The sequence below is a fragment of the Bubalus bubalis genome, chromosome 2 (assembly GCF_019923935.1).
Source record: "Bubalus bubalis isolate 160015118507 breed Murrah chromosome 2, NDDB_SH_1, whole genome shotgun sequence".
Lineage (NCBI taxonomy): Eukaryota > Metazoa > Chordata > Mammalia > Artiodactyla > Bovidae > Bubalus > Bubalus bubalis.
In genome coordinates, this window is record NC_059158.1 from 180,462,005 (window position 1) to 180,486,731 (window position 24,727).

General features: G+C 43.2%; 1 protein-coding gene across 4 annotated transcripts in view; it reads right to left on the reverse strand.

The window, feature by feature from the left end:
• The window catches only part of LOC102403333 (calcipressin-3), a 101,592-nt gene extending 79,237 nt beyond the window's left edge, over positions 1-22,355 (reverse strand). The window contains exons 1-2 of one of the 4 annotated variants that reach the window (XM_025278728.3): positions 22,116-22,251; positions 13,093-13,347 (exon numbers count right to left, since the gene is read on the reverse strand). In XM_025278728.3, coding sequence (XP_025134513.3) covers positions 13,093-13,287 — 195 coding nt within the window. In that variant the 5' untranslated portion in view covers positions 13,288-13,347; positions 22,116-22,251. Of the gene's footprint in view, positions 1-13,092; positions 13,348-16,066; positions 16,213-22,115 lie in introns of those variants that run through there. The other 3 variants (XM_044938113.2, XM_006077978.4, XM_006077979.4) reach the window with 3 other exon arrangements.
• Positions 22,356-24,727: the final 2,372 nt, after the last annotated feature.

Genomic DNA, 24,727 nt, shown 5'->3' on the forward strand with positions numbered 1-24,727 from the left:
GGAACAGGGGCTCTAGGGTCCCCAGGCTCAGCAGTTGTGGCATATGGGCTCCAGAGCGCACATGGTCAGTCCTTGTGCTGAGCGGGCTTGATTACCCCGCAGCCTGTGGGATCTTATTTTTTGGCAGGCAGATGCTTAACCACTGGACCACCAGGGAAGTTGTAGAAATAATTCCCTTTTATAGGTTTCTGAATTCCCTAATGATATAAAAGTAACACCATCCTGTTAAACAGGTGCCAGTTGCACATTTATTCCCTAGAAGATCGCGGGGACCCCATAGAATCCACAGCATCACTGACCTCTCTACTTCTTCAGAGGTCACATATTATTCATCTCTGGCAGTACAACAGTTATAAGGAAAACAAATAATTTGGCCTAAAAACCCAGGCTTTTCCTGTTATGTACGTTTTCCATAAAATAGAGATCAGAGCTGCCTTTATAAGCAGAAATCACCCATGCAATAAGTGAGCAGCAGAAATGACTACAGATAGCTTGCACCCGAAATATGTTAAGGATAACACATAACCACACAGTTTCCTGGGAACTCAAGGTTACTCTGCAGCTGGGCCTTGGGTGCACTAAAATCACGGAAGGGGAAAATGGGAAGGTCAGATAGGAAAATAGGCTTCAGGGAGTGACAGATAAGGATGGCTGCGAGATGCGCATTTCTCAATCTTTCCAGAATTAGGGCTGCTCTACTCTTTGGTCCCCTGCCCAAGGCAGAGAAGGTTCATCGCTGGGTTCATTCACTGAGGAACAAAATATGAAAATGATTGTGCTGCACCCGTCTGCTTTGAACCAAAAAATCCTGAGGCATCCATCATTTCTGTACATTAAGTTGGAAAGTGAAAGTTACTCAGTTGTGTCCGACTCTTTGCAACTATACAGTCCATGGAATTCTCCAGGCCAGAATACCAGAGTGGCTAGCCTTTCCCTTCTCCAGGAGATCTTTCCAACTCAGGGTTCAAACTCAGGTCTCCTGCATTGCAGGCAGATTGTTTACCAGCTGAGCCACAAGGGAAGCTCAAGAATACTGGGGTGAGTAGCCTATCCCTTTCTCCAGCAGATCTTTCCGACCCAGGAATTGAACCAGGGTCTCCTGCATTACAGGAGGATTCTTCACCAACTGAGCTATCAGGGAAGCACAGAAGTGACGTTTCAATCCATTCAGCAGTGAAATTATCTTTGGAGTCCTAAGGCAAGAGAATTTCACATTCTCTTTCTGTAAATCTGAGATAGAAAATTCCACCCATCCAGAGTCCAGTGGCTACAGGTTCACCGATGCCAGAGGCAAGGTTATTAGTTTCGCCTTTTTTCCCCATGGCTAAGGTGGAAAGAATTCTGTGATGACGCTTTACGGAAGATGTGTGCACGATGCAGAAGTCATTTTCCAGCAGCTGAGGGGGAACTGCTCACCCTAAACGTCGAGAAAATGCAGACCGCCACTTCAGGAGGGGAGTGAGACCCACCACCACAGCCACCACCTGGTCACACTAACAGTTAAGCTCAGACACATACACACATGTGCGCACACACACACTCACTCATACACTCACTCACACAATCTGCAAGTTACAAAGGTACTGACTGCACTCAATTCCTGAGACTCAAGCCCTGCAGCCCTTCAATAAACAGAAACACTTCATCTGGTTTTTCTGGGGAATATCTATTAGAGACGGACAGTCGTCAAAACCGTAACTATGAGAACTTCTAATGAGGTCCCAGCTGTTGACAGCCCCCCAGCAGCACCCATGGCTTTTGTCTTTTTTCTTTTTTTCAGCCTAAAGTTTGTTTAGTTGTTTACTAAAGAGAGCAGGGAAGACAGAGTAGCAGATTTTAAGGCCTCCTGGAGGAAAGAACAGGTGGAACAAAAGTAGGGAGACAGGACAAGTGGAGAAGCAGAGAATTCTGTCTCCTGTTAACAGTCCTCTGGCCACTCCACTGAGCTACTGTTTTCATGGGCACTTTGAAGAAGCAGTCCGATTACAGGGCAGTTATCCAATCTAAGACTCAAAATGGCCTGCAAAAACACTTCAGGTTTGCAAATGCATCCAGGTACTTGGGCTCAAACAGTTTTTTTCCCCTAAAAACATTTATTTGCTTATTTATGCTATACTGGGTTCTTAGTTGTGACATATGGGGTCTAGTTTCCTGACCCACACCCCCTACATTGGAGCACAGTGTCTTAGCCACTGGACCACCAGGGACGTTCCCAACAAGTTTGATCTAAAACATCAGAAGTTGAGGAAAACCACAAACATGAGTTCTTTCCCTAAAAACCATGAGAATTTCCCCAGGAACAAGGAAAACAGTTTCAGTTGCTCTGTTCCCAGTGCTTAGGCTGCAGCTGTCAAGGGCAGTATTGTCCACCAGTGCAACTGCACAAGGAAACCTGCAAAGGCCCTCTCTGGGGTGGCCACCCGGAACCTCACTTCCTCCTTCTTGCTCTCCCTGCCCACGAAGCAGGAGACATCAGGAAGTTCAGGTTCAGCCTGCAGTCTCCAAGAGTGTGAGCATCCTGAAAGGCAGGGAGGACTAGGAACTGTTTCAGGCTGAAAGAGACGAAATAAGACACCTGACAACCTAATACGTTGAATCATAGTTCAGTTCAGTTCAGTCGCTCAGTCGTGTCCAACTCTTTGTGACCCCATGAATGCAGCACGCCAGGCCTCCCCGTCCATCACCAACTTCAGGAGTTCACTCAAACTCACGTCCATCGAGTCGGTGATGCCATCCAGCCATCTCATCCTCTGGCGTCCCCTTCTCCTCCTGCCCCCAATCCCTCCCAGCATCAGGGTCTTTTCCAATGAGTCAACTCTTCACATGAGGTGGCCAAAGTACTGGAGTTTCAGCTTTAGCATCAGTCCTTCCAATGAATACCCAGGACTGGTCTCCTTCAGAATGGACCGGTTGGATCTTCTTGCAGTCCAAGGGACTCTCAAGAGTCTTCTCCAACACCACAATTCAAAAACATCAATTCTTTGGCACTCAGCTTTCTTCACAGTCCAACTCTCCCATCCATACATGACCACTAGAAAAACCATAGACTTGACTAGACGAAACTTTGTTGGCAAAGTAATGTCTCTGCTTTTGAATATGCTATCTAGGTTGGTCATAACTTTCCTTCCAAGGAGTGTCTTTTAATTTCATGGCTGCAGTCACCATCTACAGTGAATTTGGAGCCCCCCAAAATAAAGTCTGACACTGTTTCCAGTGTTTCCCCATCTATTTCCCATGAAGTGATGGGACCAGATGCCATGATCTTCGTTTTCTGCATGTTGAGCTTTAAGCCAACTTTTTCACTCTCCTCTTTCACTTTCATCAAGAGGCTTTTTAGTTCCTCTTCACCTTCTGCCATAAGGGTGGTGTCATCTGCATATCTGAGGTAATTGATATTTCTCCCGGCAATCTTGATTCCAGCTTGTGCTTCTTCCAGCCCAGCGTTTCTCATGATGTACTCTGTATAGAAGTTAAATAAGCAGGGTGACAATATACAGCCTTGACATACTCCTTTTCCTATTTGGAACCAGTCTGTTGTTGCATGTCCAGTTCTAACTGTTGCTTCCTGACCTGCATATAGGTTTCTCAAGAGGCAGGTCAGGTGGTCTGGTATTCCCATCTCTTTCAGAATTTTCCACAGTTTCTTGTGATCCACACAGTCAAAGGCTTTGGCATAGTCAATAAAGCAGAAATAGATGTTTTTCTGGAACTCTCTTGCTTTTTCGATGATCCAGCAGATGTTGGCAATTTGATCTCTGGTTCCTCTGCCTTTTCTAAAACCAGCTTGAACACCTGGAAGTTCACACTGAGTGATAAGGGACTGGATTTTTGTTGTTATAAAGGACATTACTGGAACCATGGCCAAACTTGAATGGGGTCCAAGGATTATAATGATGTAATGTGTCAACGTCAATTTCCTGAATTTTGTTTTTGTTTTGTTTTCTTAGAATGCCCTTGTTTGTAGCAGATACATATTAAAATATTGGTGGTAATGGCCACCGTGGCTGGCAACTCACTATTAAAATGGATTAGAGAAAAAGCCCTTTGTACACCCAAACTAGTAAAAGCAGTTCTATTATTCAGTGACTTCAAGTGTCACTCCTCCAGACAGGCTTTCCCTGACCACTCTAGTTAAACACTGTCACCCATCAAGCCATTCTCTAGCCCTCCTCTGTCTTTGCTTTTTTAAAGTAATTTTGTTTATTTTTGGCAGTGCTGGGTCTTCACTGCTAGGTAGGCTTTTCTCTGGTTGCAGCCAGTGGGGGCTACTCTACAGCTGTGATGCATGGACTTCTCATTTTGACGGCTTCTCTCCTTGTGGATCACAGGCTCTAAAGTGCACGTGGCCTCAGCGGTTGCGGCTCCGGGGCTCGACAGCACAACAGGCTCAGTAATCGTGGCGCACGGGCTTAGTTGCTCCGCGGCTTGTGGAATCTTCCCGGGTCAGGGATTGAACCCACATCCCCTGCATTGGCAGGTGGATTCTTTACCACTGAGCCACCAGGGAAGCCCTGCTCTACTGTTCCTTCTTCTTCATGTGTGTGTTCAGTCACTCAGTCGTGCCTGATACTTTGCCACCCTGTGGCACTGTAGCCTGCCAGGCTCCTCTGTCCATGGGATTTCCCAAGCCAAGAATACTGGAGTGGGTTGCCATTTCCTCTTGCAGGGAATCTTTCCAACTCAGGGAATCAAATCCACATCTTCTGCACTGGCAAGCAGATTCTGTAACACCGAGCCACTGAGGAAGCCTATTTTCTTCATTGTACTTGTATTATCTGAACTTCTGATTCACTTGTTTGCATGAAATATTTTCCTCTTCTAATGTTCCGTTGGAGCTGGAGCTTCATTGCGTCCACCACTGTCTCCCTAGAACCTTTAACCGTGACTGGTACAACGCTCGATAAACACTTACTGAATACACAAATCAAGGTCAGTTGTAGAGTCTGTAAACCGATGGTCTCCAAGAACATGACAGCTGATCTGACTGTTCAGTGATCTCTTAATATGCCTGATAGTTAGGATAACTAAATTCCTAACTAAATGATCTAAGACACTTTTCAACACTTGTTTTTGAGACAAAGTATTCACAAGGGAAGCTACAAATGTAATAGAAGATAAATGAAGATAGCTTCATTTCAAAATCTTACATCTGAAAATTCCTAAATGTTCTATCTAAGATGGGGCGTCTAGGAACATTATAGCAAGTCTGCACTGCTATAATATTCTTACTGCATTTTATAAATCTGTGGTAGTCTGGGGGAAAACCTGGTCCTTCACAAAGCAATACATTTGAGAAGCTTTTATCTACAGTTTATGCAAAAGCATGTTAAAAGGAATAAAAATGTTAACTACCAGACTGGCAAAAATGCTTATTTCTGAAAAAATAAAGTACCGGTGATGCTACAGAGCAATGGGAACTCTTTTGCATGGCTGGTATGAATGCAAACAGTTGTAGCTTCACAGACTATTTGACAGTCTCTGCTAAGATTGTGAACAAGTACAACCTGATGAGCCAGCAACATCATGCCTGTTTACATACCCTGAGAAGACTCCCCTACTTCCACCAGGATGTACACAGGACACATACAGAACATTCACAACATCACTGTTGCAAGAGCAACATCTCAAAAATAACCTAAATGTCCAACGTAAGAATGAGTAAATAAATAATGCTATATTTGTAGACTAGGACAGTATATATAGCAAGGGAAATGGAATATATATTTCAATATGGATTAATCTTATAGATACAACATTGAGAAAAACTGATCTAATTATAATTATCCCTTTTATATAAAATTAAAAAATGTAACATCTTATGTACTTCACTGGTGTTATAGTTTTCAGTATATGGATGCTGCATATACTCTGTTGGATCTAAGTATTTCATGGTGCTATTGTAATGTTTTTAAATTTCAACTTCCAAATGTTGACTGCGGGTAAACAGACACGTGGCTGATTTTATATATTGACCCCGTATCCCACAAACTTCTTAAACTCACTTATTGTTGTTGTTCAGCCACCCCATCATGTCCGACTCTTTGTGACCCCATGGACTGCAGGACGCCTGTATAAAAGGTCAAACTCACTTATTAGTAGAGTTTTTATGTAGATTTCTTTCTAAAGAGACAATCGTGTCAACTGAAAATAGAGCAAAATTTAAAAATTGTATATACACATATACAGAGTATTAAGCTTGAACTAGAAGAAATGCCAATACGGGCATCTGCCAGTTTTTAGAAGTTTGTTTTATGCCACTTTGCTTTTACGAAAGACCTGCACTAGTACCTGTTTTCCGTAACAGAAAGAAGTCCAAGGAGGAGTCTTCCTTTTATGGAAAAAGGTGAAAATCACATTCAGCATCTGCTTTGCAGCAGCTGTCATGGAGGCAGCATGCCCCCCGCGTGGTGAGAGCGGCTCCACCAAGCGCCGTCCTCGGAAACTAGCCTCAGCTTCTCAGCATCAAGCACACTAGCCTGCAGCTGGGTCCGTGAGCATCTGCGCTTTACCTTTATTTATTTTGTGCATCTGTTAGCAAGATTGCCCCAAGGAACTGCTTTTCTGCTTTATACCATTTCAGCTTATAAAAGATTTCATAGGAAAACTACTTTCAGAGAGAGGGGGAAAGTAGACAGTTTTGGCCTATAAATACACCAATTTCATATTCATTGGAAGGACTGATGCTGAAGCTGAAACTCCAATACTTTGGCCACCTGATGTGAAGAGCTGACTCACTGGAAAAGGCCCTGATGCTGGCAAAGATTGAAGGTGGGAGGAGAAGGGGACGACAGAGGATGAGATGGTTGGATGGCATCACCGACGTGATGGACATGAGTTTGAGTAGGCTCCGGGAGTTGGTTATGGACAGGGAGGCCTGGTGTGCCGCAGTCCACTGGGTCGCAAAGAGCTGGACACAACTGAGCGACTGAACTGAACTGAAATATAATAAAAGGTTAAAATTGCATGGGAAATGATAAACACAGAGTTCAGGATAATGGTTATCTCTGGGAGAAGAGACAAGAGGCTCAACAGTATTAGTAAAATTTTATTTGCTAAATTGGGTGGGCCCATGGTTTTTCTTTACATTAGTCTTTACCTTTTCACACAACCTAGAAACTGCCCCTTTTTTGAGAGGCTGAGATAGTGCCTCCGCACAGGAAGAATCACCAAACTTGGAAGTCATTAGCCTGTGTCTTCCCTGGGCTCCTAGGGAAAGTGGAATCCAAGGCAAGGGCACACACGGGAAGCTTGTTTTGGGAAGTAACCCCATGGGATAAGGTTGGAAGAAGGAAGACAGGTTGTCCTCCTGTCCAGGTTGTGTTACCAAGCTGGTCACCTCTGTGAGCAACGGGGGCTTGATTCTGCTAGGAGCCCTGGGAGGAGCCAAGGAATTGGGGGCTGGAGAGTCAGAGAAGGAGGGACTTACTCACTGGCTTCAGCCCCACACTGGTCAAGGACTGCCCTGTCTGCACGGCCAAGCAACTGCACAGGCAGCAGAGAAACACTGAGACAAAGGGAAGATATCCACATGCCATGCAGGACAGCTGCTGCCAGCTTACATCTGCACATAGCTGAGTGCTCTGGCAACAAGTGGGGTGCAAGCGTGGGCCAACAAGATGCAACATCAGGCATGAGAGGCGCCCGTATACATATCAGTTCAGTCGCTCAGTCGTGTCTGACTCTTTGTGACCCCATGGACTGCAGCATGCCAGGCCTCCCTGCCCATCACCAACTCCTGGAGCTTACTCACACTCATGTCCATCGAGTCGGTGATGCCATCCAACCATCTCATCCTCTGTCATCCCCTTCTCCTCCTGCCCTCAATCTTTCCCAGCATCAGGGTCTTTTCCAATGAGTCAGCTCTTCCCATCAGGCGGCCAGAGTATTGGAGCTTCAGCATCAGTGCTTCCAATGAATATTCAGGACTGATTTCCTTTAGGATGGACAGGTCGGATCTCCTTTCAGCCCAAGTGACTCTCAAGAGTCTTCTCCAACACCTTACATACATATATACATACACAGTACATGCATGTGTACATATTCTATACATATGTACAAAAGCATACTACAAAGAATAATCAACTCAAGAAAAATGGGGGGTTGCAGTTTTTGATTGTGATAAACATAAAATTTACCATTTTAACCATTCTTAAGTGTACAATTCAGAGGCATTAAGTATCTTCGCACTGTTGTACATAAGCACTATCCACTAGAATGTTTCATCATCCCAAATTCAAACTCTGTACTCAAAAACGGTAACTACTGACTCCCTACTTCTCATAGCCCCTGGCCGCTACCATTTACTTTCTGTCTCATGTAAGTGGAATCACACATTATTTATCCTCTTGTGCCTGGCTTATTTCACTGAGCATATCTTTCCAGATTTATCCATGGGATCAGAATTTCATTAGTTTTTAAAGATTGGACAATATTCCATTGTTTGTATACACTGCATTTTGTTTATTAATTTATTCACTGATGGCCATTTGAGTTGTTTCCATATTTTGTCTATTATGATTAATGCTGCTGTGAACACTGCTGTACATATATATAGTCAAGCCTCTGCTTTCTTTTGTGTATAAACCCAGAAGCAAAATCATGGGATCGTATGGTAATTCTATGCTTAATTCTTTAAAGAACTGCCATACCATTTTCCACAGCAGTCACAGCATGTTATGTTTCCACCAACAATGCACAAAGGTTCCAGTTTATCTATATGCTCGTCAATGCTTGTTTTCTGTTTTTATGATAAGCCATTTTATTGGGTGTGAAGTATCTCATTGTGAAGTTGATTTGCATTTCCCTAACTATTTGTGATGCTGAGCATCTTTCCTGTGGTTATTGGCCATTCATACATCTTCTCTGGAGAAATGTCTATTCAAATCCTTTGCCCAGTAATTGGGTGTACATACCCAATTTGGTTTTTGTTGTTGAATTTTAGGAGTTCTTTATATATTCTGGGTATTAATCCCTTATCAGATATATGATTTGAAAACATGTTCTCCCATTCTGTAGGCTGCCTTTTCACTCTATGAATAGTGTCAGTTGATGCACACATTTTTAATTTTGATGAAGTCCTAATGTGTCTGTTTTTTCTATTGCTGCCGGTGCTTTTGGTGTCCTGCTGGAGAAATGAATGCCAAATCCAATGTCAGGAAGCTTTCCCTCTATGTTTTCTTCTAAGTTTATAACTTTAGCTCTTACATTTAGGTCTTGAATCCATTTTTAATGAACTTTTGTATACCGTGTAAGGTAAGGGGCCAACTTCATCCTGTTGCATGTGAATTTCCAGGTTTCCCAGCATTATTTGTTGAAAAGACTGTTCTTTCCCCATTGAATGGTCTTACCATCCTTGTTGAAAATCATTTGACCATATATGCAAGGATTCATTTCTGGACTCTCTGTTCTATTTAACTGGTCAATATGTCTACCTTTGGGGGAGGCTTTCTTTTTTTAAATTAATTAATTTTTTAATTGAAGGATAATTGCTTTACAGAATTTTGTGGTTTTCTGTCAAACATCAACATGAATCAGCCATAGGTGTACACATGTCCCCTCCCTCTCGAACCTCCCTCCCATCTCCCTCCCCATCCCACCCCTCTAGGTTGACACAGAGCCCCTGTTTGTTCATCTTTATGCCAATACCACGCTGTTCTTTTTTTAACTGAGATACAATTGACATTAAGTACCACACTGCTTTGATTACTATAGCTTTGTATTAAGTTTTGAAATCAGAAAGTGTTTGAGTCCTCCAACTTTGTTCTTTTTCAAAATTGCTTTGGTTATTTGGGGGTCTCCCGAGAGTCTATAAATTTCAGGAAGAGTTTTCCTATTTCTGCAGGAAATATCTTTGGGATCTTGATAGCGACTGTGCCAAATTTGTAGATTGCTTTAGGTAGTACTGACACCTTAACAATATTAAGTATTTCATGGATATGAATATCTTTTCATTTATTTGTATTGTCTTTCATTTCTTTCAGCAATATTTTGTAGTTTTCAGTGAATAAGTGAAAAACGGATTCTAAAAGCAAGCTCAATTACTCTGTTACTCTGAAACGACTGTATAGAAGACTTGAATAGGATTTCTTCCAGCTCTAAACTTCTATGATTCTCTAGTATTTAATCTAGCCTTGAAGTTAACTAAATTTTTACTAATTCTTGGCCAGAATGGTACTACAGATTCAATTAAGTATTTACTCAAACTGTGTTACCTTCCAGGCACTGTTAAAAACACAGTTCACTAAATAGAAACATTCTTCCTTTGAATCTCCCCTTTCAATTTCCAGATTTAAAACAAATCAGTTTCCTCAAAAGACTTACTTCTTCTGGATTGAACTTTGTATTAGAACATTCAACAACTGATTAGGAGAATCAGAGGATTTCAGTTAACTTCTAAATATCATTTATTTTTCTTAAGTAATATGTTCTATTCATCTTTAAATGGAGGATATAGAAAGCAGATGTGCGACAGGAAGATTTGTATCATGCATATGATTACACAGACCAGAGAGAAATTTGGGCCAGTGTATCTGAAATCATAATTTCAGGCTAAATCTCCTATGTACTACTGAACCTCACTCAGCTCGGTACATCTGTCTTTCCATCACAACTCTGTATCACTAATCCTCAACAAATATCTTACAGAATCCATTTAGTCAACCTAAGAGGTGTTGCTCTGTACTAGGCAACTTTATTAGATGCTAGGTATCACTGATCAAAAAGCAGGACCAGGAGAGCAAGTAGAGATGTCCTAATATATCCCAACCTTTGTCATTAGAAAAACAAATCCAAAATCGTATGGTAAGTAGGTCAGGAGAAATAGTTTTATGTACAAAGGGTAGTGCTTTGCGAACAGACCCTAATGCAAAAGTGACATGCATTTCTTTATAAAGTCAGGTCCCAGCTGGAGTACTGCTTTGCATCAACATTTACCAAGATCCCTCAGACACACAGACGTAAAGCAGAAAGGAGAAGCACTCCAATTTCCCCCACCATAAAAACCTAAATTAAATCTTGAAAATCTCTCATGTTCAAATCAGAAGCCTGCTTAATTTTTCCTTATTTTAAGAAAGGGAAAACTGGGGTTAAAAACGACAAGTCAATAACACTGGAATGAATTCCAATCTGTTATAGAAAAATTAGGTACTAAACCTGTTGTGCTCTGGACTGAGCCGCTGATTAGCTGAGCACATGGAAAAAAGCTAACAACCAGGCTGCTGCAGAAACAGAAATGATGAGATAAAGTTTTCCTGTGGCTTATTTTTCTTACAGTTTACTATATTCTTTACTTTTCCTCTGCTACTTCACACCATTTTCAAGAAGCACTGGTGAAAATGTAGAGCGAGAATCCAGCGGTCAAAAATGAAGATTCAGTCTTAGCTGACAATGGTCCTTGTGTCACTCAACTGACCACTCAGAAGAGGGTAAAAGCTTATTCCAACAATTACAGGGTTCAAAAGAAACAAACATCTTTTCAAATCAGGAAAAAACTAAAATTCTTTTGAAAATAAGGCATTTAATTGGAATCAGAATTATTCTCCCCGTAATCCAAGAGAAGTATTTTTTATTTTGCTTGGTCTTTTGCACACATGTGGATAACCTGCACAAACAGATTAGCCCAGGAGAAATTAAAGCAAAAGAAGACACTGACAGAAGAAAACTACAAAGGGAACATTTAATTTTCCCTACTCTCAGTACTTTCAAGCATCTCTAAAGGCATGAGTATTCTATTTTACATCAAATTACTTATCCTCTCCACTGCAGGGCTCTCAAGGCAGAACTGTTTAAGTTCCTACTCTATCCCCTGAAGCCACTGGTTACAGTGCCTTATACACGCGAGGCACTCAAGTATGTACTGAGTCAAACTATTCATCATATCAAGTTCTGCTCCACGAGAGTCACCAGAAAGAAAAATACTTGGAAGACACAGATAACAAATTAAAAGGAAGCATGGTGGGATTTTGAAACAAAGTCTTAGAACATGCAAAATTCATTGTGTAACTTAAGATCTACAGGCTTTTGTGAGGCCACCGTGGAATGAAACGCACCCGCACATTCTCTTTTTTTATAGGTAAATAATGAATGAACCAAAGAGTAGACATCTTCATAAAAATAAATAAATAAACTCAATCATTTTGCCCTGGGCAGGTTACAGGAAGTAAAAAAAGAAATACTGAGAACTCTGTTAAAATGAAATCATTGTGCTCATATCAGTTGCTAAGTCATGTCTGATTCTTTTACAACCCCGTGGACTGTAGCCCATCAGGCTCCTCTGTCCATGAGATTTTCCAGGCCAGAAAACGGGAGTGGGTTGCCATTTCCTCCTCCAGGGTATCTTCCCTACGCAGGGACTGAACCCATGTCTCCTGCATCTCCAGCACTGGCAGGAGGATCCTTTACCACTGAGCCACCTGGGAAGCCCCAAATGAAATCACAAACAGTCCTAATTATGTTATTAGCCTCAGAAAAAGGCTTAAAATAAGTTTTTCTTTTGTGAATTTACTACCAAGTAATAAGAAGCGAGGCTAAAAGTCACGTAGCTTTTCTTTAACCACAAGCTACAAAAACGAATGAGTGTATCAATAGATGAACTTATTAAGACTTCATTCAGCATTCACTATAAACCAGTGCTTCTCAAAATGTGCATGGGGTAGGACTGGATTTTAAGCATTTCCTATCTGTTGCAGGCTGATATTCTCATGAAACATAATAAAAATGCCAGAAGGCTGAAAGTGAAAGCCGTTCAGCTGTGTCCGACTCTTTGAGACCCAATGGACTGTAGCCCGCCAGACTCCTCTGTCCATCGGATTCTCCAGGCAAGAGTACTGGAGTGGGTTGCCATGCCCTCCTCCAGGGGACCTTCCCGACCCGGGGATCGAACTTGTGTCTCCCTCATTGCAGGCAGATTCTTCACCGTCTGAGCCACCAGTGGGCCCCAAAATGCCAAAGCAACGTCTAAAGTTTGGTGCACACTTCTCTACCTGCCATGGACCAATAACAAACTTTGCAAGTAGGCAGCTATCAACTGCTTTCCCGAATCCACACACATTCAACACACTACCAAAGGCAGAGAAAGGAAGGGTGTATGCCTACCTTCTGCTCCGGCACCTCAAACACTGCTTCATGGACTCTGCAAGCAAAAAGTGAGGTAGGCAGGTCACTTAAATCCATCATCTCTTCCAAGTCATCTTCATTTTCACCAAAAACCATCTCTTCTTCCTCTTCGTGGTCAGCGCTGCAAAGATCTGACTGGCTATCATTCCAAGACTTCATAGCGTCCCTCAGCATTTTCCTCTAAAAGCAGGTCTTCTCCGTTTTTAAAGTTCAAAGATGTCTACCACACATCAACTGTTTAAAAAAAGAGAAAACAACAGAGATAAGATATTGAAGGTCCAATAAGGTTCCAATCAATTCTCAAGACAGCAATTCATCAAAGGAGGCAATTTTATTCAGGGAAGATCAATCAACGTTGAAATCAACTCATCACAGTCTGCAGCAATGAATTCTATATATACTAATTTGATTTGCTTAGCATATTTTACATAAGATATTTCACAGGCAACGACTTATTATGAAAAAAAAAAAAGGCTGGAAGTTTTATAGTGAAATGAGGTGGCGGGGAGCGGGGGGAATAATACAAAATGAGATACTATCAACATATACATCAGTTTACAAGCAGGGGGAAGGAAAAGAACCAGAACCTCCTTCACAGATTTGTTTGGGATTTAGGTCCACAACACTGAAACTTGGCAGAGCAGCAGAAAACCCACATGGATTCACTCACCATCTGCACCCTGAAATATGGCCTGCAATGAGCTGACTTCACCTTTTTTAACCAATCTGTTCTTTTGAATATACTTTCGAAGAACTAAGTTACACAGAACTGAAAGCTCTATATAAAGCTGGTCTTTGTTAATATCAGAAATATTAACTACAGGCAAAATCTGACATAGGAGACAATTTTAAAACTGTCCTTTCTCTGAATGCTTAAAAATAAATCACTTTACCACCATGGACTGGATAGTGTCCCCCTGTTAAATAATGAACAGCGACTGCCTTATAAGACTGTTTTTATCCATTTTTATCTCTTCTGATGAACTGCACGTGACACCCACCAGGCAGGTGCCTTGACATTACACATTTCAAGATGCTGGAATTTAAGTCATTACCTATCAGGCACAAGAAAATTAAATAAGCATAATTATTACTACCTCTGCTAAGTCGCTTCAGTCATGTCTGACTCTGTGCGACCCCATAGATGGCAGCCCACCAGGCTCCCCCGTCCCTGGGATTCTCCAGGCAAGAACACTGGAGTGGGTTGCCATTTCCTTCTCCAATGAATGAAAGTGAAAAATGAAAGTGAGGTCGCTCAGTTGTGTCCGACTCTTAGCGACCCCATGGACTGCAGCCCACCAGGCTCCTCCGTCCATGGGATTTTCCAGGCAAGAGTACTGGAGTGGGGTGCCATTGCCTTCTCCTATTACTACCACAATATTACCTAATTTGTGATTTTTCTCTTTTATTTCAAAGAACATGAAGTTGCAAGTAGATTGCTTACAAAGAGTACAATATAGAATGTTAATTATGGGGAAAAAATAGTGATTTCCCCCCGTTATTCCACTATATCAATCAGGAAAGGCTAATTCTAAAAAGTAAATCTTCACTTGTTTTTATAAACATTTTCCAAATGTATACTGAGTGCTAGGTACAGGGAGCTATGAGATGAATAAAGCATGATTCCCATCCTCAAGGAGCTCCACCCAGCAAGAGTTTCTCCTTAACGACACCAACCACCTCAAAAGGATCTTGGCACCTACACATTTTTTTTCTGTTTTTTTTTTTTTTTTTTTTAGTTTGGCTGTACTGGGTCTTAGCTGCAGCATGAGAACTCTGTTGTTTTTTTTTTAATTGGAGGATAATTCCTTTACAACATTGTGTTGGTTTCTGCCATACAACAACATGAATCAGCCGTAGCTACACTTAGGTCCCCTCCCTCTTGAACCTCCGTCCCAGCCCCATCCGATCCCACCCCTCTAGGTTGTCACAGAGCACCTAGTTGAGCTCCCTGAGTTATACAGCAACTTCCCACTAGCTAGCTATTTTGCATACGGTAATGTATATGTTTCTGCTAATCTCTCATTCCTCCCTCTCTCTCCTTCCCCCCGGCCCCCACCCCCCCGCCCCCGCCCCCGCTGTGTCCACAAATCTGTTCTCTATGTCTGCGTCTCTTTTCCTGCCCTGCAAATAGGTTCATCAGTACTATTTTTCTCAATTCCATATATACGTGTCATTATATGATATTTTTCTCTTTCTGACTTACTCCTCTAGGTTCATCCATTCCACTAGAACTGATTCAAATTCGTTCCTTTTCACAGCATGTGAACTCTTGGTTGCGGCATGCGGTATCTGGTTCCCTGACCAGGGATCAAACTCGGGTCCCTTGCATTGGGAATGCAGGCTCTTAACCATTGGCTCCTATACTTTTTTTTTTTTTCCCTTTAAATTTATTCTCTCACTGTTTTGGAGCTCAGAATTTTTTTCCCCCTCTTTGGCTGCCCTGCACAGCATGTAGGATCTTAGTTCCCTGACCAGGAATCGAACCTGTGCCTTGTGCATTAGAAGCACACAGTCTTAACCAATGGACCGCCAGGGAAGTCCTGCCTCCTATAGTTTTAATGTATCGGTCTCCACCCAGTCTTTCTTCTTCCTTAGCAAACATACTTCTACCCGAGTCCCTGCCCTCACCCCGCCCCAGTTTCTTCCATTTGGAGTCTGCCTGCCCCTCAATCCACCTCCCTCTGTCTCTGCTTCCCCTTTTCTAGAAGTGTCCTGGAAAGAGGAATCTCCTCGACTCCCATCACTCCTGAATTCTGGGCGGCTGGACTCCTGCCACCACCTTCTGGCTGAACCGGGCCCAACTGGACAGCAGCAGCCTCCTCGGGGTTGGCACCTGCCTCCGGGCGGCCCCTGGTCCCACCCATGCACTGTGGGATGTCTCCGTGCCCCTGCCTCCCAGCACTCCGTCCTCCTCATCTGTCCTCAAAGTGGGTCCTCTCTCTCCACTCACCCTTTACAACTCTCTCTCCTTGAGGTTTCAACGCCATCCTCTTCGCCATCTTCCTCTTCCTGAGCGCTTTCATCCACGCCCCAGCATTTAACTACGCTGCCGCCAGTGTTTCTCAACTCTGCTTCCTGCTTCCCTGTGGTTCACCCGCATGACATGTGTCTATCAAGACCGTCTCTCGCTTCCGACAATTATTCTTAAGCCAGGAAAGATGTCACCGAAGTGAAGGGGGAAGCAGGATCTTGGGCACTAGAGGGGATGGTGGTTGAAAAACAACGTGACCCTGAGAGATTCTAATCTGCCCCCAAGTCCTTCCTGCCTTTGCACACGGAAAATCTCAGGTCTGTGTGAGTTACATACCTGGACTCCGTCTCTCTCTCCTGAGATCTAGACTTGCAGACTAGTCTTTTTAGCTTTCCACTGAATATGCATAACTGGGTAGCCCACAGGCAACTACAACTGTTTAAAACTTCTTCCAGTAGATTATTGTGCTGGACATCTACAATCTGGAAAGGGGCCTGATAGGGGGCACATGGTATCTCATTGTGACTTTGATTGTAACCTTTTCTTCAAGACCAAGTTGTGGAGGGTAGTCTGTAGCTTTCACAGCACTGTGTTCATTTCGCTGTTAAGAGTACTTACGATTGTTTGTTTACAAATCACTCTTAGCTACCAGAGCATGAGTGCCTTTGAATCCCTAGTCCCTGGCCCAGTTTCTAGCTCACAGTATATGCTTAATAAGGATTGCTGAATGAAAGCAGACAGCATTGTGATACGGCAGCACAGACAAAGGAAAATTTAATTCTGTGTGAGGATGAAAGACAGCTTCTCAGAAGAGAATTTCAGCAAGAAAAGAATGGGGTGCATTCCAGGCGAAGCCAACAGTCCATGGACAAAGGCGGGGAGACAAAAAGGTCAGCAGGCACAAGACAGGAGGTCTGCTGTGGCCGGAACGGACCACGTTTGGTGGGGACGGCGGGAGACAAAGTCAGAAAGGTGGGTTCTGGCTGGGCTGCCTTGAAAGCAGGGTTGCAGAGTTCTGACATAGAAATTAGTCAAGTTTAGGGCTTCCCTGGTGGTCCAGTGGTTAAGAATCCATTGCAGGAGACACCGTTTCGATCCCTGGTCCATGAAGACTCCACACGCCGCAGGGCAGCTGACCGCGGGCGCCACAACTGCTGAGGCTGCACTCGAGAGCGGAGCTCCCCGGCTCGAGAAGCCACCACAATGAGAAACCCACACCCCACAGCCAGAGAAAGCCCGTGCGCAGCAACGAGAGCCCAGTGCAGACAAAAATAGATAAAAATTTAAAAAGTAGTCAATATTACCATGGTAGTGAAGGTTTTAGGCAGTTTAACTTCCAGTGTGACTTCAAGTGGGAGGTCTTTTTATCTCTTATCTTTTAAGAGACACTAATGCTTTATTCCCCGCCCCATTAAGAAGAGGCAAGGAAAACACTGGGCCTGGTTGGAGAGTCAGGGAGCTCCAAATGGCTAGATTTTAAAATTTGAGAAAGTCAAGCTATGTTTGGTAAGATTTTCTATTGGTCTCAAGTACCTTCTTCCAACCTCCAAAAAGAAAAAAAAAAAAAAATCAGAGCACAAGAAACAATCCTTCAGCTGACTTAAAAAAAAAATTTCTTAGAATGTTACACCTTCATTTCCTGTTTTCTGCCTTCATTTCAGGGCAACTTTTTCTTTTGATATAATTTCAAACAGAAAACTATAAGAATAGTACGAGAAATTCCTGTATACCCTTTTCTCAGAGTTACCAATTACTTACATTTTGGCCCATTTAAAAAATCATTCCCTCATTTTTCTATATACACGTTTTTCCCTGGAACCATTGAGATTAAGACAGTATTGCTCCTTTCACTCTCAAATAGTTCACTGTATAAGAACAAGATCATTTTCTTGTATAATCCACAGTTCAATTATCAAACCAAGTACTTTAACAATGATATAATACTGTTATTGAAATCAGAGTCTATTTTCAAGTTTTTCCAGTTATCCCCTATAACTTACATAGGTTATTTTATAGGTATTTCCCCTTCAGTTTTTTTAGATAATTGTTAAATTATTTGCCTTTCATCAAAAATTATTTCAATAATCTTTATAGTATTGCTACATTTTCTTCACTTATACATTAGTGTATACTTGATACAGTTTAACAGGATGGATTAATGAAATCCCATAGTAACTACAAATAAATCTGAACAATATATATCTCAGGAAGATTCAGGCTCAATAATCAGAATTTTCTAGATTTAAACTCTGTCTCCTGCCCCGAGTACTCCTGACCCAGGGATCGAATTCACATCTCTTGCGTCCTCCACTGGCAGGTGGAATCTTTACCACGGCACCACCTGGGAAGCCTGCCCCCTGTACTCGATGTCAGGCACATTAGTTCGCCTCCTTTTCTGTTTCCTCAACTATAAAATGGGGGTGATAAATCCTTATCCAATAAGGATATTAGAAGTACTAAATCAGAGAACACATGTTGGGTGCTCAGAATGATGCTTTGCATATAGTTGGTGCTCAATAATTAATTATTTTTACATAGGCATAATCTATGCCAATGTATTTTTGGGTGGAAAGGATCCCAATAATATCAGAACCTTTGATGGAACTGATATTAAAATTACAAAATGAGAAAAATACACACCCAAATGATCTAATGCCAGGTAACAAAAAGGACACAAAAATAAAGCTACAAAAACAAAACTAACACTTTGAATCATTTCAAGAAAACTGTTCAGTCGCAGCTATCAATAAAACCAGCTCCAAAGCAACCACTGGTGTGGTGATATAGTTCCAATATGAAATTATGTAAACATTTAAAAACAGAGAGCTAGCTGAAAAAGTCCACGGTGCACTTTTCAAGGACCTCAAAGAACTTTATGTTGTAATTCAGCGCATGCTGTATTAGAGACATCATCTTTCACCTGATGGTTCTCTTGCTGAAGGCCTGCTGTGAGATTTTTTTTTTGGATATAGCTTAAATCAACATTGTCAACCATTTCATAATTTTCTGATATCACAAATGCAGCTAGATGTGAACAGAGATGATCAGAATCAACCAGTGGAAAAAACAATCTTAGCACATCTGTAAAGAAATCATAAGTTATTTCAGCTGGTACTTAAGAAATAGCTTGATTTTATTAAGAAAAAAATTTACAGAAGTACACTGCTTCAATGTTGATATTACTGGAGTCTGTTAACTCTGCTCCGCTGCAACTCCTACAAGACTAAGGTGTCCCTCAATTTCCTAACTCATGGAAATATGGATGGGAAAGGGCTAGACCAATATCCATCAGCTTTTATAAGCAAAAGTCTGTGGTAATCAGGGTTTAGCATCATCTGCAGCACAACTGTAGCTGTGGCTGGCTTCTGGCAAATTGGTTCCTCATGGAAATATCAAATGAGTGGAAAACTCCAAGTAGCATGACCATCTGCTCAGATACAAGCCTTGTGACAAAAGTAATCATCAAGGGAAAATGTCAAGCACGTGAATCTGACTTTGCATTTTAAATTCTGATCAGGAAAAGGTAAATTCCTCTTCAAGGATTAAAAAATAATAATAATTTTTCAAAACAGTATGCTTCTCAGCTTGGTGAATGTTTAACATATCTTAGCTAGATGCAATTTATTATTTTCTGATGTGATCAATCCATACTGGAAGCAAACAAATACCTCATTTCCAGCTCCACACGTGCCCTGCTGAATAACCTGGGAAAAGTCATCTGGCTTTTTGAGTTACATTTTTCCTCTCAATATAAAATGAGGAAAATACTCAGAGATGATGTTGAACTACTAGATACCTTTTTAAAATTTCCATACTATAAGTTTAGACTAAATTCCTTTTTTTTTTTCCCTCCAAAAAAAGAACCCTCTGGATTGTCAGTGTGAGGGTTTCAAATAGCTATCCTGCAAGGCTGTTATCTGTCACTTCCTCCCCATTCACTACTTACAGGCAGAAAATCTTACTACTTTCTAGTAGTTGTGGTAAGGGAAAAAAAAATGGTGCCATAGTTAAGGTGAAAATTAGATTTTTGAATTTTGTATGTTTCAACGACCTGTGTCCGCTTTTCATATGTAATTCAGAAAGGGTCCTGTTATAATTACTGCGATGCAGTGAAGTACTTTTCAGCGGGAGAGAGAAGTAACAATAATCAACTGGCAGAACAAATGAAAATAACTGGTTTTAAAGAATAACTGAAGTACAGATATAAGGACTGATGCTATTTCTTTCGCAGCATATAATTCATTTCCCCTCACTATAACCTTTACATTCGAGGGGAAAAGTGGAGATCCACTGTCTGTCTGACCTCCACCTCCTGTAGTTCTCTGGGTCTAGATAATAAATGGCATTGAACTTCAGAGCTCCCATTATTTCACAGACTTCAGTCTAATGGATTTCCAAATCACACTATTTTTCATGATGCTTTGCTGAAGTCTTTCAACCACTATATCCTCCAGCCCCATACAAAATCTGTACTCACTTGTAACATGCACATGTTTAAAAGTTTTACAAATGTCATAATTCAATAGTGGAAAAAAAATCTTGCCTTCTCGAAAAGCACTGAGATCTCTTCCCACACTAAGAAAGAAGTTTTGCTAACCCAGTAAAACATAAAGCTGACAGCGTGGCTAAAGAAGGGGACCTGAGTTTTCAAGCCTTTCACTGTCTTCCTGCATCAAATGTCCGTTTCTAGAAAACCAGTACAAAATCGCCACCAAAAAGCACGACCGTCGGGTGACACACAAACATCTATATTCTGAGTCTCAATATTTTGTGTTTTATAATTTAGTATTTTGAACCACAACTAATGAAACAGTCTTAAAATTAATCATTTTAAATCCTGTGTAATCACAGCTACAACGAGTCACGCGTGTGTTCTCCATCGGTTCTGACTCTTTGTGAGCCCCTGGACTGTAACCCGCCAGGCTCCTCTGACCATGGGACTTTCCAGGCAAGATTACTGGAGTGGGTTGCCATATCCTCCTCCAGGGGATCTTCCCGACTCAGGGATCGAACCTGCGTCTCCCAAGTCTCCTGCACCGGCAGGCGGATTCTTTACCAGGGAATCCCTCAATTGATTATCAAATAGTACATGTGAAACTCTATGAAATGCAGAGACTTCCAGGCTTCCGCGGTGGCTCAGCGGTAAAGAATCCGCCTGCCAATGCTGGAGACGTGGGTTCCATCCCAGGGTCGGGAAGGTCCCCTGGAGAAGAAAATGGCAACCCACTCCAGTATTCTTGCCTGGAGAATCCCATGGGCAGAGGAGCCTGGCGGGCTACAGTCCATCGGGTCGCAAAGAGTTGGACACGACTTAGAGACTAAACAACAACAGATAACTTTCAATAAGACGGAGTTAATACTTTTGAGCACTGCAGTAAAGAGTCATGTTAAATAATTCTGTTAGTATCTGCAACACGGACCCGAACTGCTCCCTGCCCTAGACTCCTAATCTCCTGACGGAGATGATCAGATTTTGCACGGCAGCTGAGACAAGCAAGCTGAAAACAGACCTCTACCGCTCTACTGGCCCAGGCAGCAGAAGGAAGCAGACAGACAAGTTTCAAGAAGTTATCCAATAGGTAATGCGGTGGTTACCCACGCATCACTGAGAAAGGAGAGCAACAACAAAGATGGGCTTCCACCTTCTGGTCGCCCCGTTTTACCACCTGCCCCCCTTCTGCGTTCAGGAGCAGGATGGACCTGTCAGCTTTTCAAAAGGTCAAACAGCTGTTGGGAGACAGATCCTTTCTCTTGGTTGTGTTCTGCAAATACACCACCCCAGAGCTGTCAGAGAAGACCCTGGGCGCGAGAAGGGCTGGACCCGGGAGGCAAAGGCGCAGCATCTCTGGGGTCTGACGCACAGGAGCGCCCACCTCTCCAGGGCACAGGCGGACTGTTTCTTTCTTTCTTTCTTTCTTTCTTTTTGGTAACTTTCCACACCCAGTGCACCCCAATCCTCCCCAGAGCCAGGTGCAGAGCCTGCTAGGAGAGGCGGGCGCGGGCCCCACTTGGCGAATCGGAGACTCACCTGCGCGCGTGGTCGCCGCAGCAGGCAGGCAGGTAAGGGAAGGAGAGGCCGGGGCTGCCAGACGGGCTACGCGGGAGCTCGGGGTCGCAAAGGGGCTGGGCCTCTGGGGAGACACGACGGGAGGTGGCCGCGGCTGAATCTTGTGGCACAGAACAAGAAGGGCCGCCACGCCCTCGGCCCCGGCGCGAGCTACTCCCTGGGCGCAGGGCGCGAGCCGCGACCGGGCGAGCTGGGCGGTTGGCTTCGGGCGCGCGCACCCGGCCCCGCGCGGCTCAGCTCCGCCTCCGGCGAGCGCGCGCGGCGCAGGCGCTCGAGGTCTGCCGCCCGGCAGGGGCGCGCCGGGCCCCGACGCCGACAGGAAGCGGCCACGCCCCTCGTGTGCGGCCGTGTGGGCGGGGCGCGGCTGCGCGCACTTGGCTTGCAGCCCCGGGTTTTCTCTTCCGCGGAGAGCTCGGGGGCTCGGGCCGTCACGCTGGGTGCGTGGTGTTCAGGTTCCCCCGACGGCTGGACCTTAGGCGATCTTTGCGTCTTGCATCGTGACCAAAAGTAGCTTATCTCTTTTTTATTTTTTTTCCTGTTTGGCCCCATTATGTCGATGGCAAGAATAATTAGTAGGAATATTACGAACATTTACTGCGAGCCAATTACTATGTACACTGCACCGCGTGCTTTGCAGGATTTACCTCACGTAACCTCTCAAGCAGCGAACCGAACATTGTTATCCTCCTTTTATAGAAGAGATGGGCTTCCAGGAGCTTAATTGCCCATGGAGAGGCAGCTAGTTATGTGGGTGGCTGAGCTATAGGTTGCATTGGAGTGCTGTGCCTTATTCTGGGCTCTGAGCCAAGGTGGAATTCTGGCGCCTTCTCATCTGCCTTTCCTCTCCACTCTCCCCTCCCTTCTCTCCATCGTAGGTACAATACTAATAATATTTACAGTTCTAATATTTTGTTTCTTGTTTGCAAAACACTTTTCATGGCACAGTCTTTCTTGATTCTCCCTGAATTCTCCGGAAACAGTGGGGCATAATTATGTTTATTTTACAAATAGAAAGACCAAAGGCCTAAGCTGTTCAATAAGCTGTCCAAAGTTACAGTCTTAGGACTGAGGTTTCCTTTGGCAGGTTATTAAAAAAAAATCCGCCCCCCCCCCCCCCCTCCAGGCATCTGAGCCAAGCCTTGCAGGGAGCCTGTGTCTCCTTCTCTTAGTTCACAGAGAGGTAAACAGTGGCACAGAACAAGAAGGGAATTTATCTGAAGGATGTGAAATTAGAAGAAAACCAGTTTCTGATCTCTCACACATAGCCACCTTTGAGGCAAAGTGAAGCAAATTGAGGGTCAAAATCAAGGAAGCCCTGCTGTTAGGCACTTAGCCTCTGGGTTCACGGGACAGGAAGAAGGTTTAAGGTGTGTAGAATACATGGACCTAGAGACTCATACAGAATGAACTAAGTCAGAAAGAGAAAAAGATCTACCATGTATTTATATATATACTCTTCCCCTTGAACTGCAAGGAGATCAAACCAGTTAATCCTAAAGGAAATCAACCCTGAATATTCACTGGAAGGACTGTGAAGCTGAAGCTCCAATACGTTGATCATCTGATGAAAAGAGCTGACTCATTGGAAAAGACCCTGATGCTGGGAAAGATAGAAGGCAGGAGGAGAAGGGAACAGAGGATGAGATGGTTGGATGGCATCACCGACTCAATGACATGAGTTTGAGCAAGCTCTGGGAGTTGGTGATGGACAGGGAAGCTTGGCGTGCTGCAGTCCATGGGGTCGCAAAGAGTCGGACACCACTGAGCGACTGAACTGAACTGAATGAAAACCTACTACGTAGCACAGGGAACTCTATTAGGTGCTCTGTGGTGACATAAATTGGGAAGGATATCCAAAAAAGAGGGGATATATGAATAGTTATGGCTGATTCACTTTACTGTACAGCAGAGGCTGACACAGCAGTGTGAGGCAACTATATTCCAATGAAAACAAAATAAAAATTAAAAAATAATATGTGTAGAATATGTGTAATCTCTGTTAGATTTAAACTAAGGAAACAGGTTGCATTATGGTCCCAGTCACTCTTAACAGTTGACCTGGCACCATCACAGAGATATGTCCAGGGGATCACCCCTCTGGCTTCCTGTTCATTGCTTCTGATATTTCTACTGCTTCCAACCCTGCTGCCTTCTACCGGCTACCAAGTTCTCACCTTTATACACTTAAAAAACATCTACCAAGAGCCACTTCATCTGTTACAGTCCCCCTAAGAACTGCAGTTTTTCTTCTCTAAATTTCTCGAACACAGCAACTTCAGCAAAAATTGAGTTTTTAGTTTAAAATGAATTTGGAAACTGCTGCATTCTGTACCCCTGCATGGGGATCCATTAATGCATCTTACCACAGAAATGGCTCTGAGAGATCCTAAAGTAAAAAGACTGGTTTATTGTTGTTCAGTCATTCAGTCGTGTCCAGCTCTTTGAGACCCCCAGACTGTAGCAATCCAAGCTTCCATGTCCTTTACCAGCTCCCAAAGCTTGCTCAAACTCATGTCCATTGAGTCAGTGATGCCATCCAACCATCTCATCCTCTGTTGTCCTCTTCTCTGCCT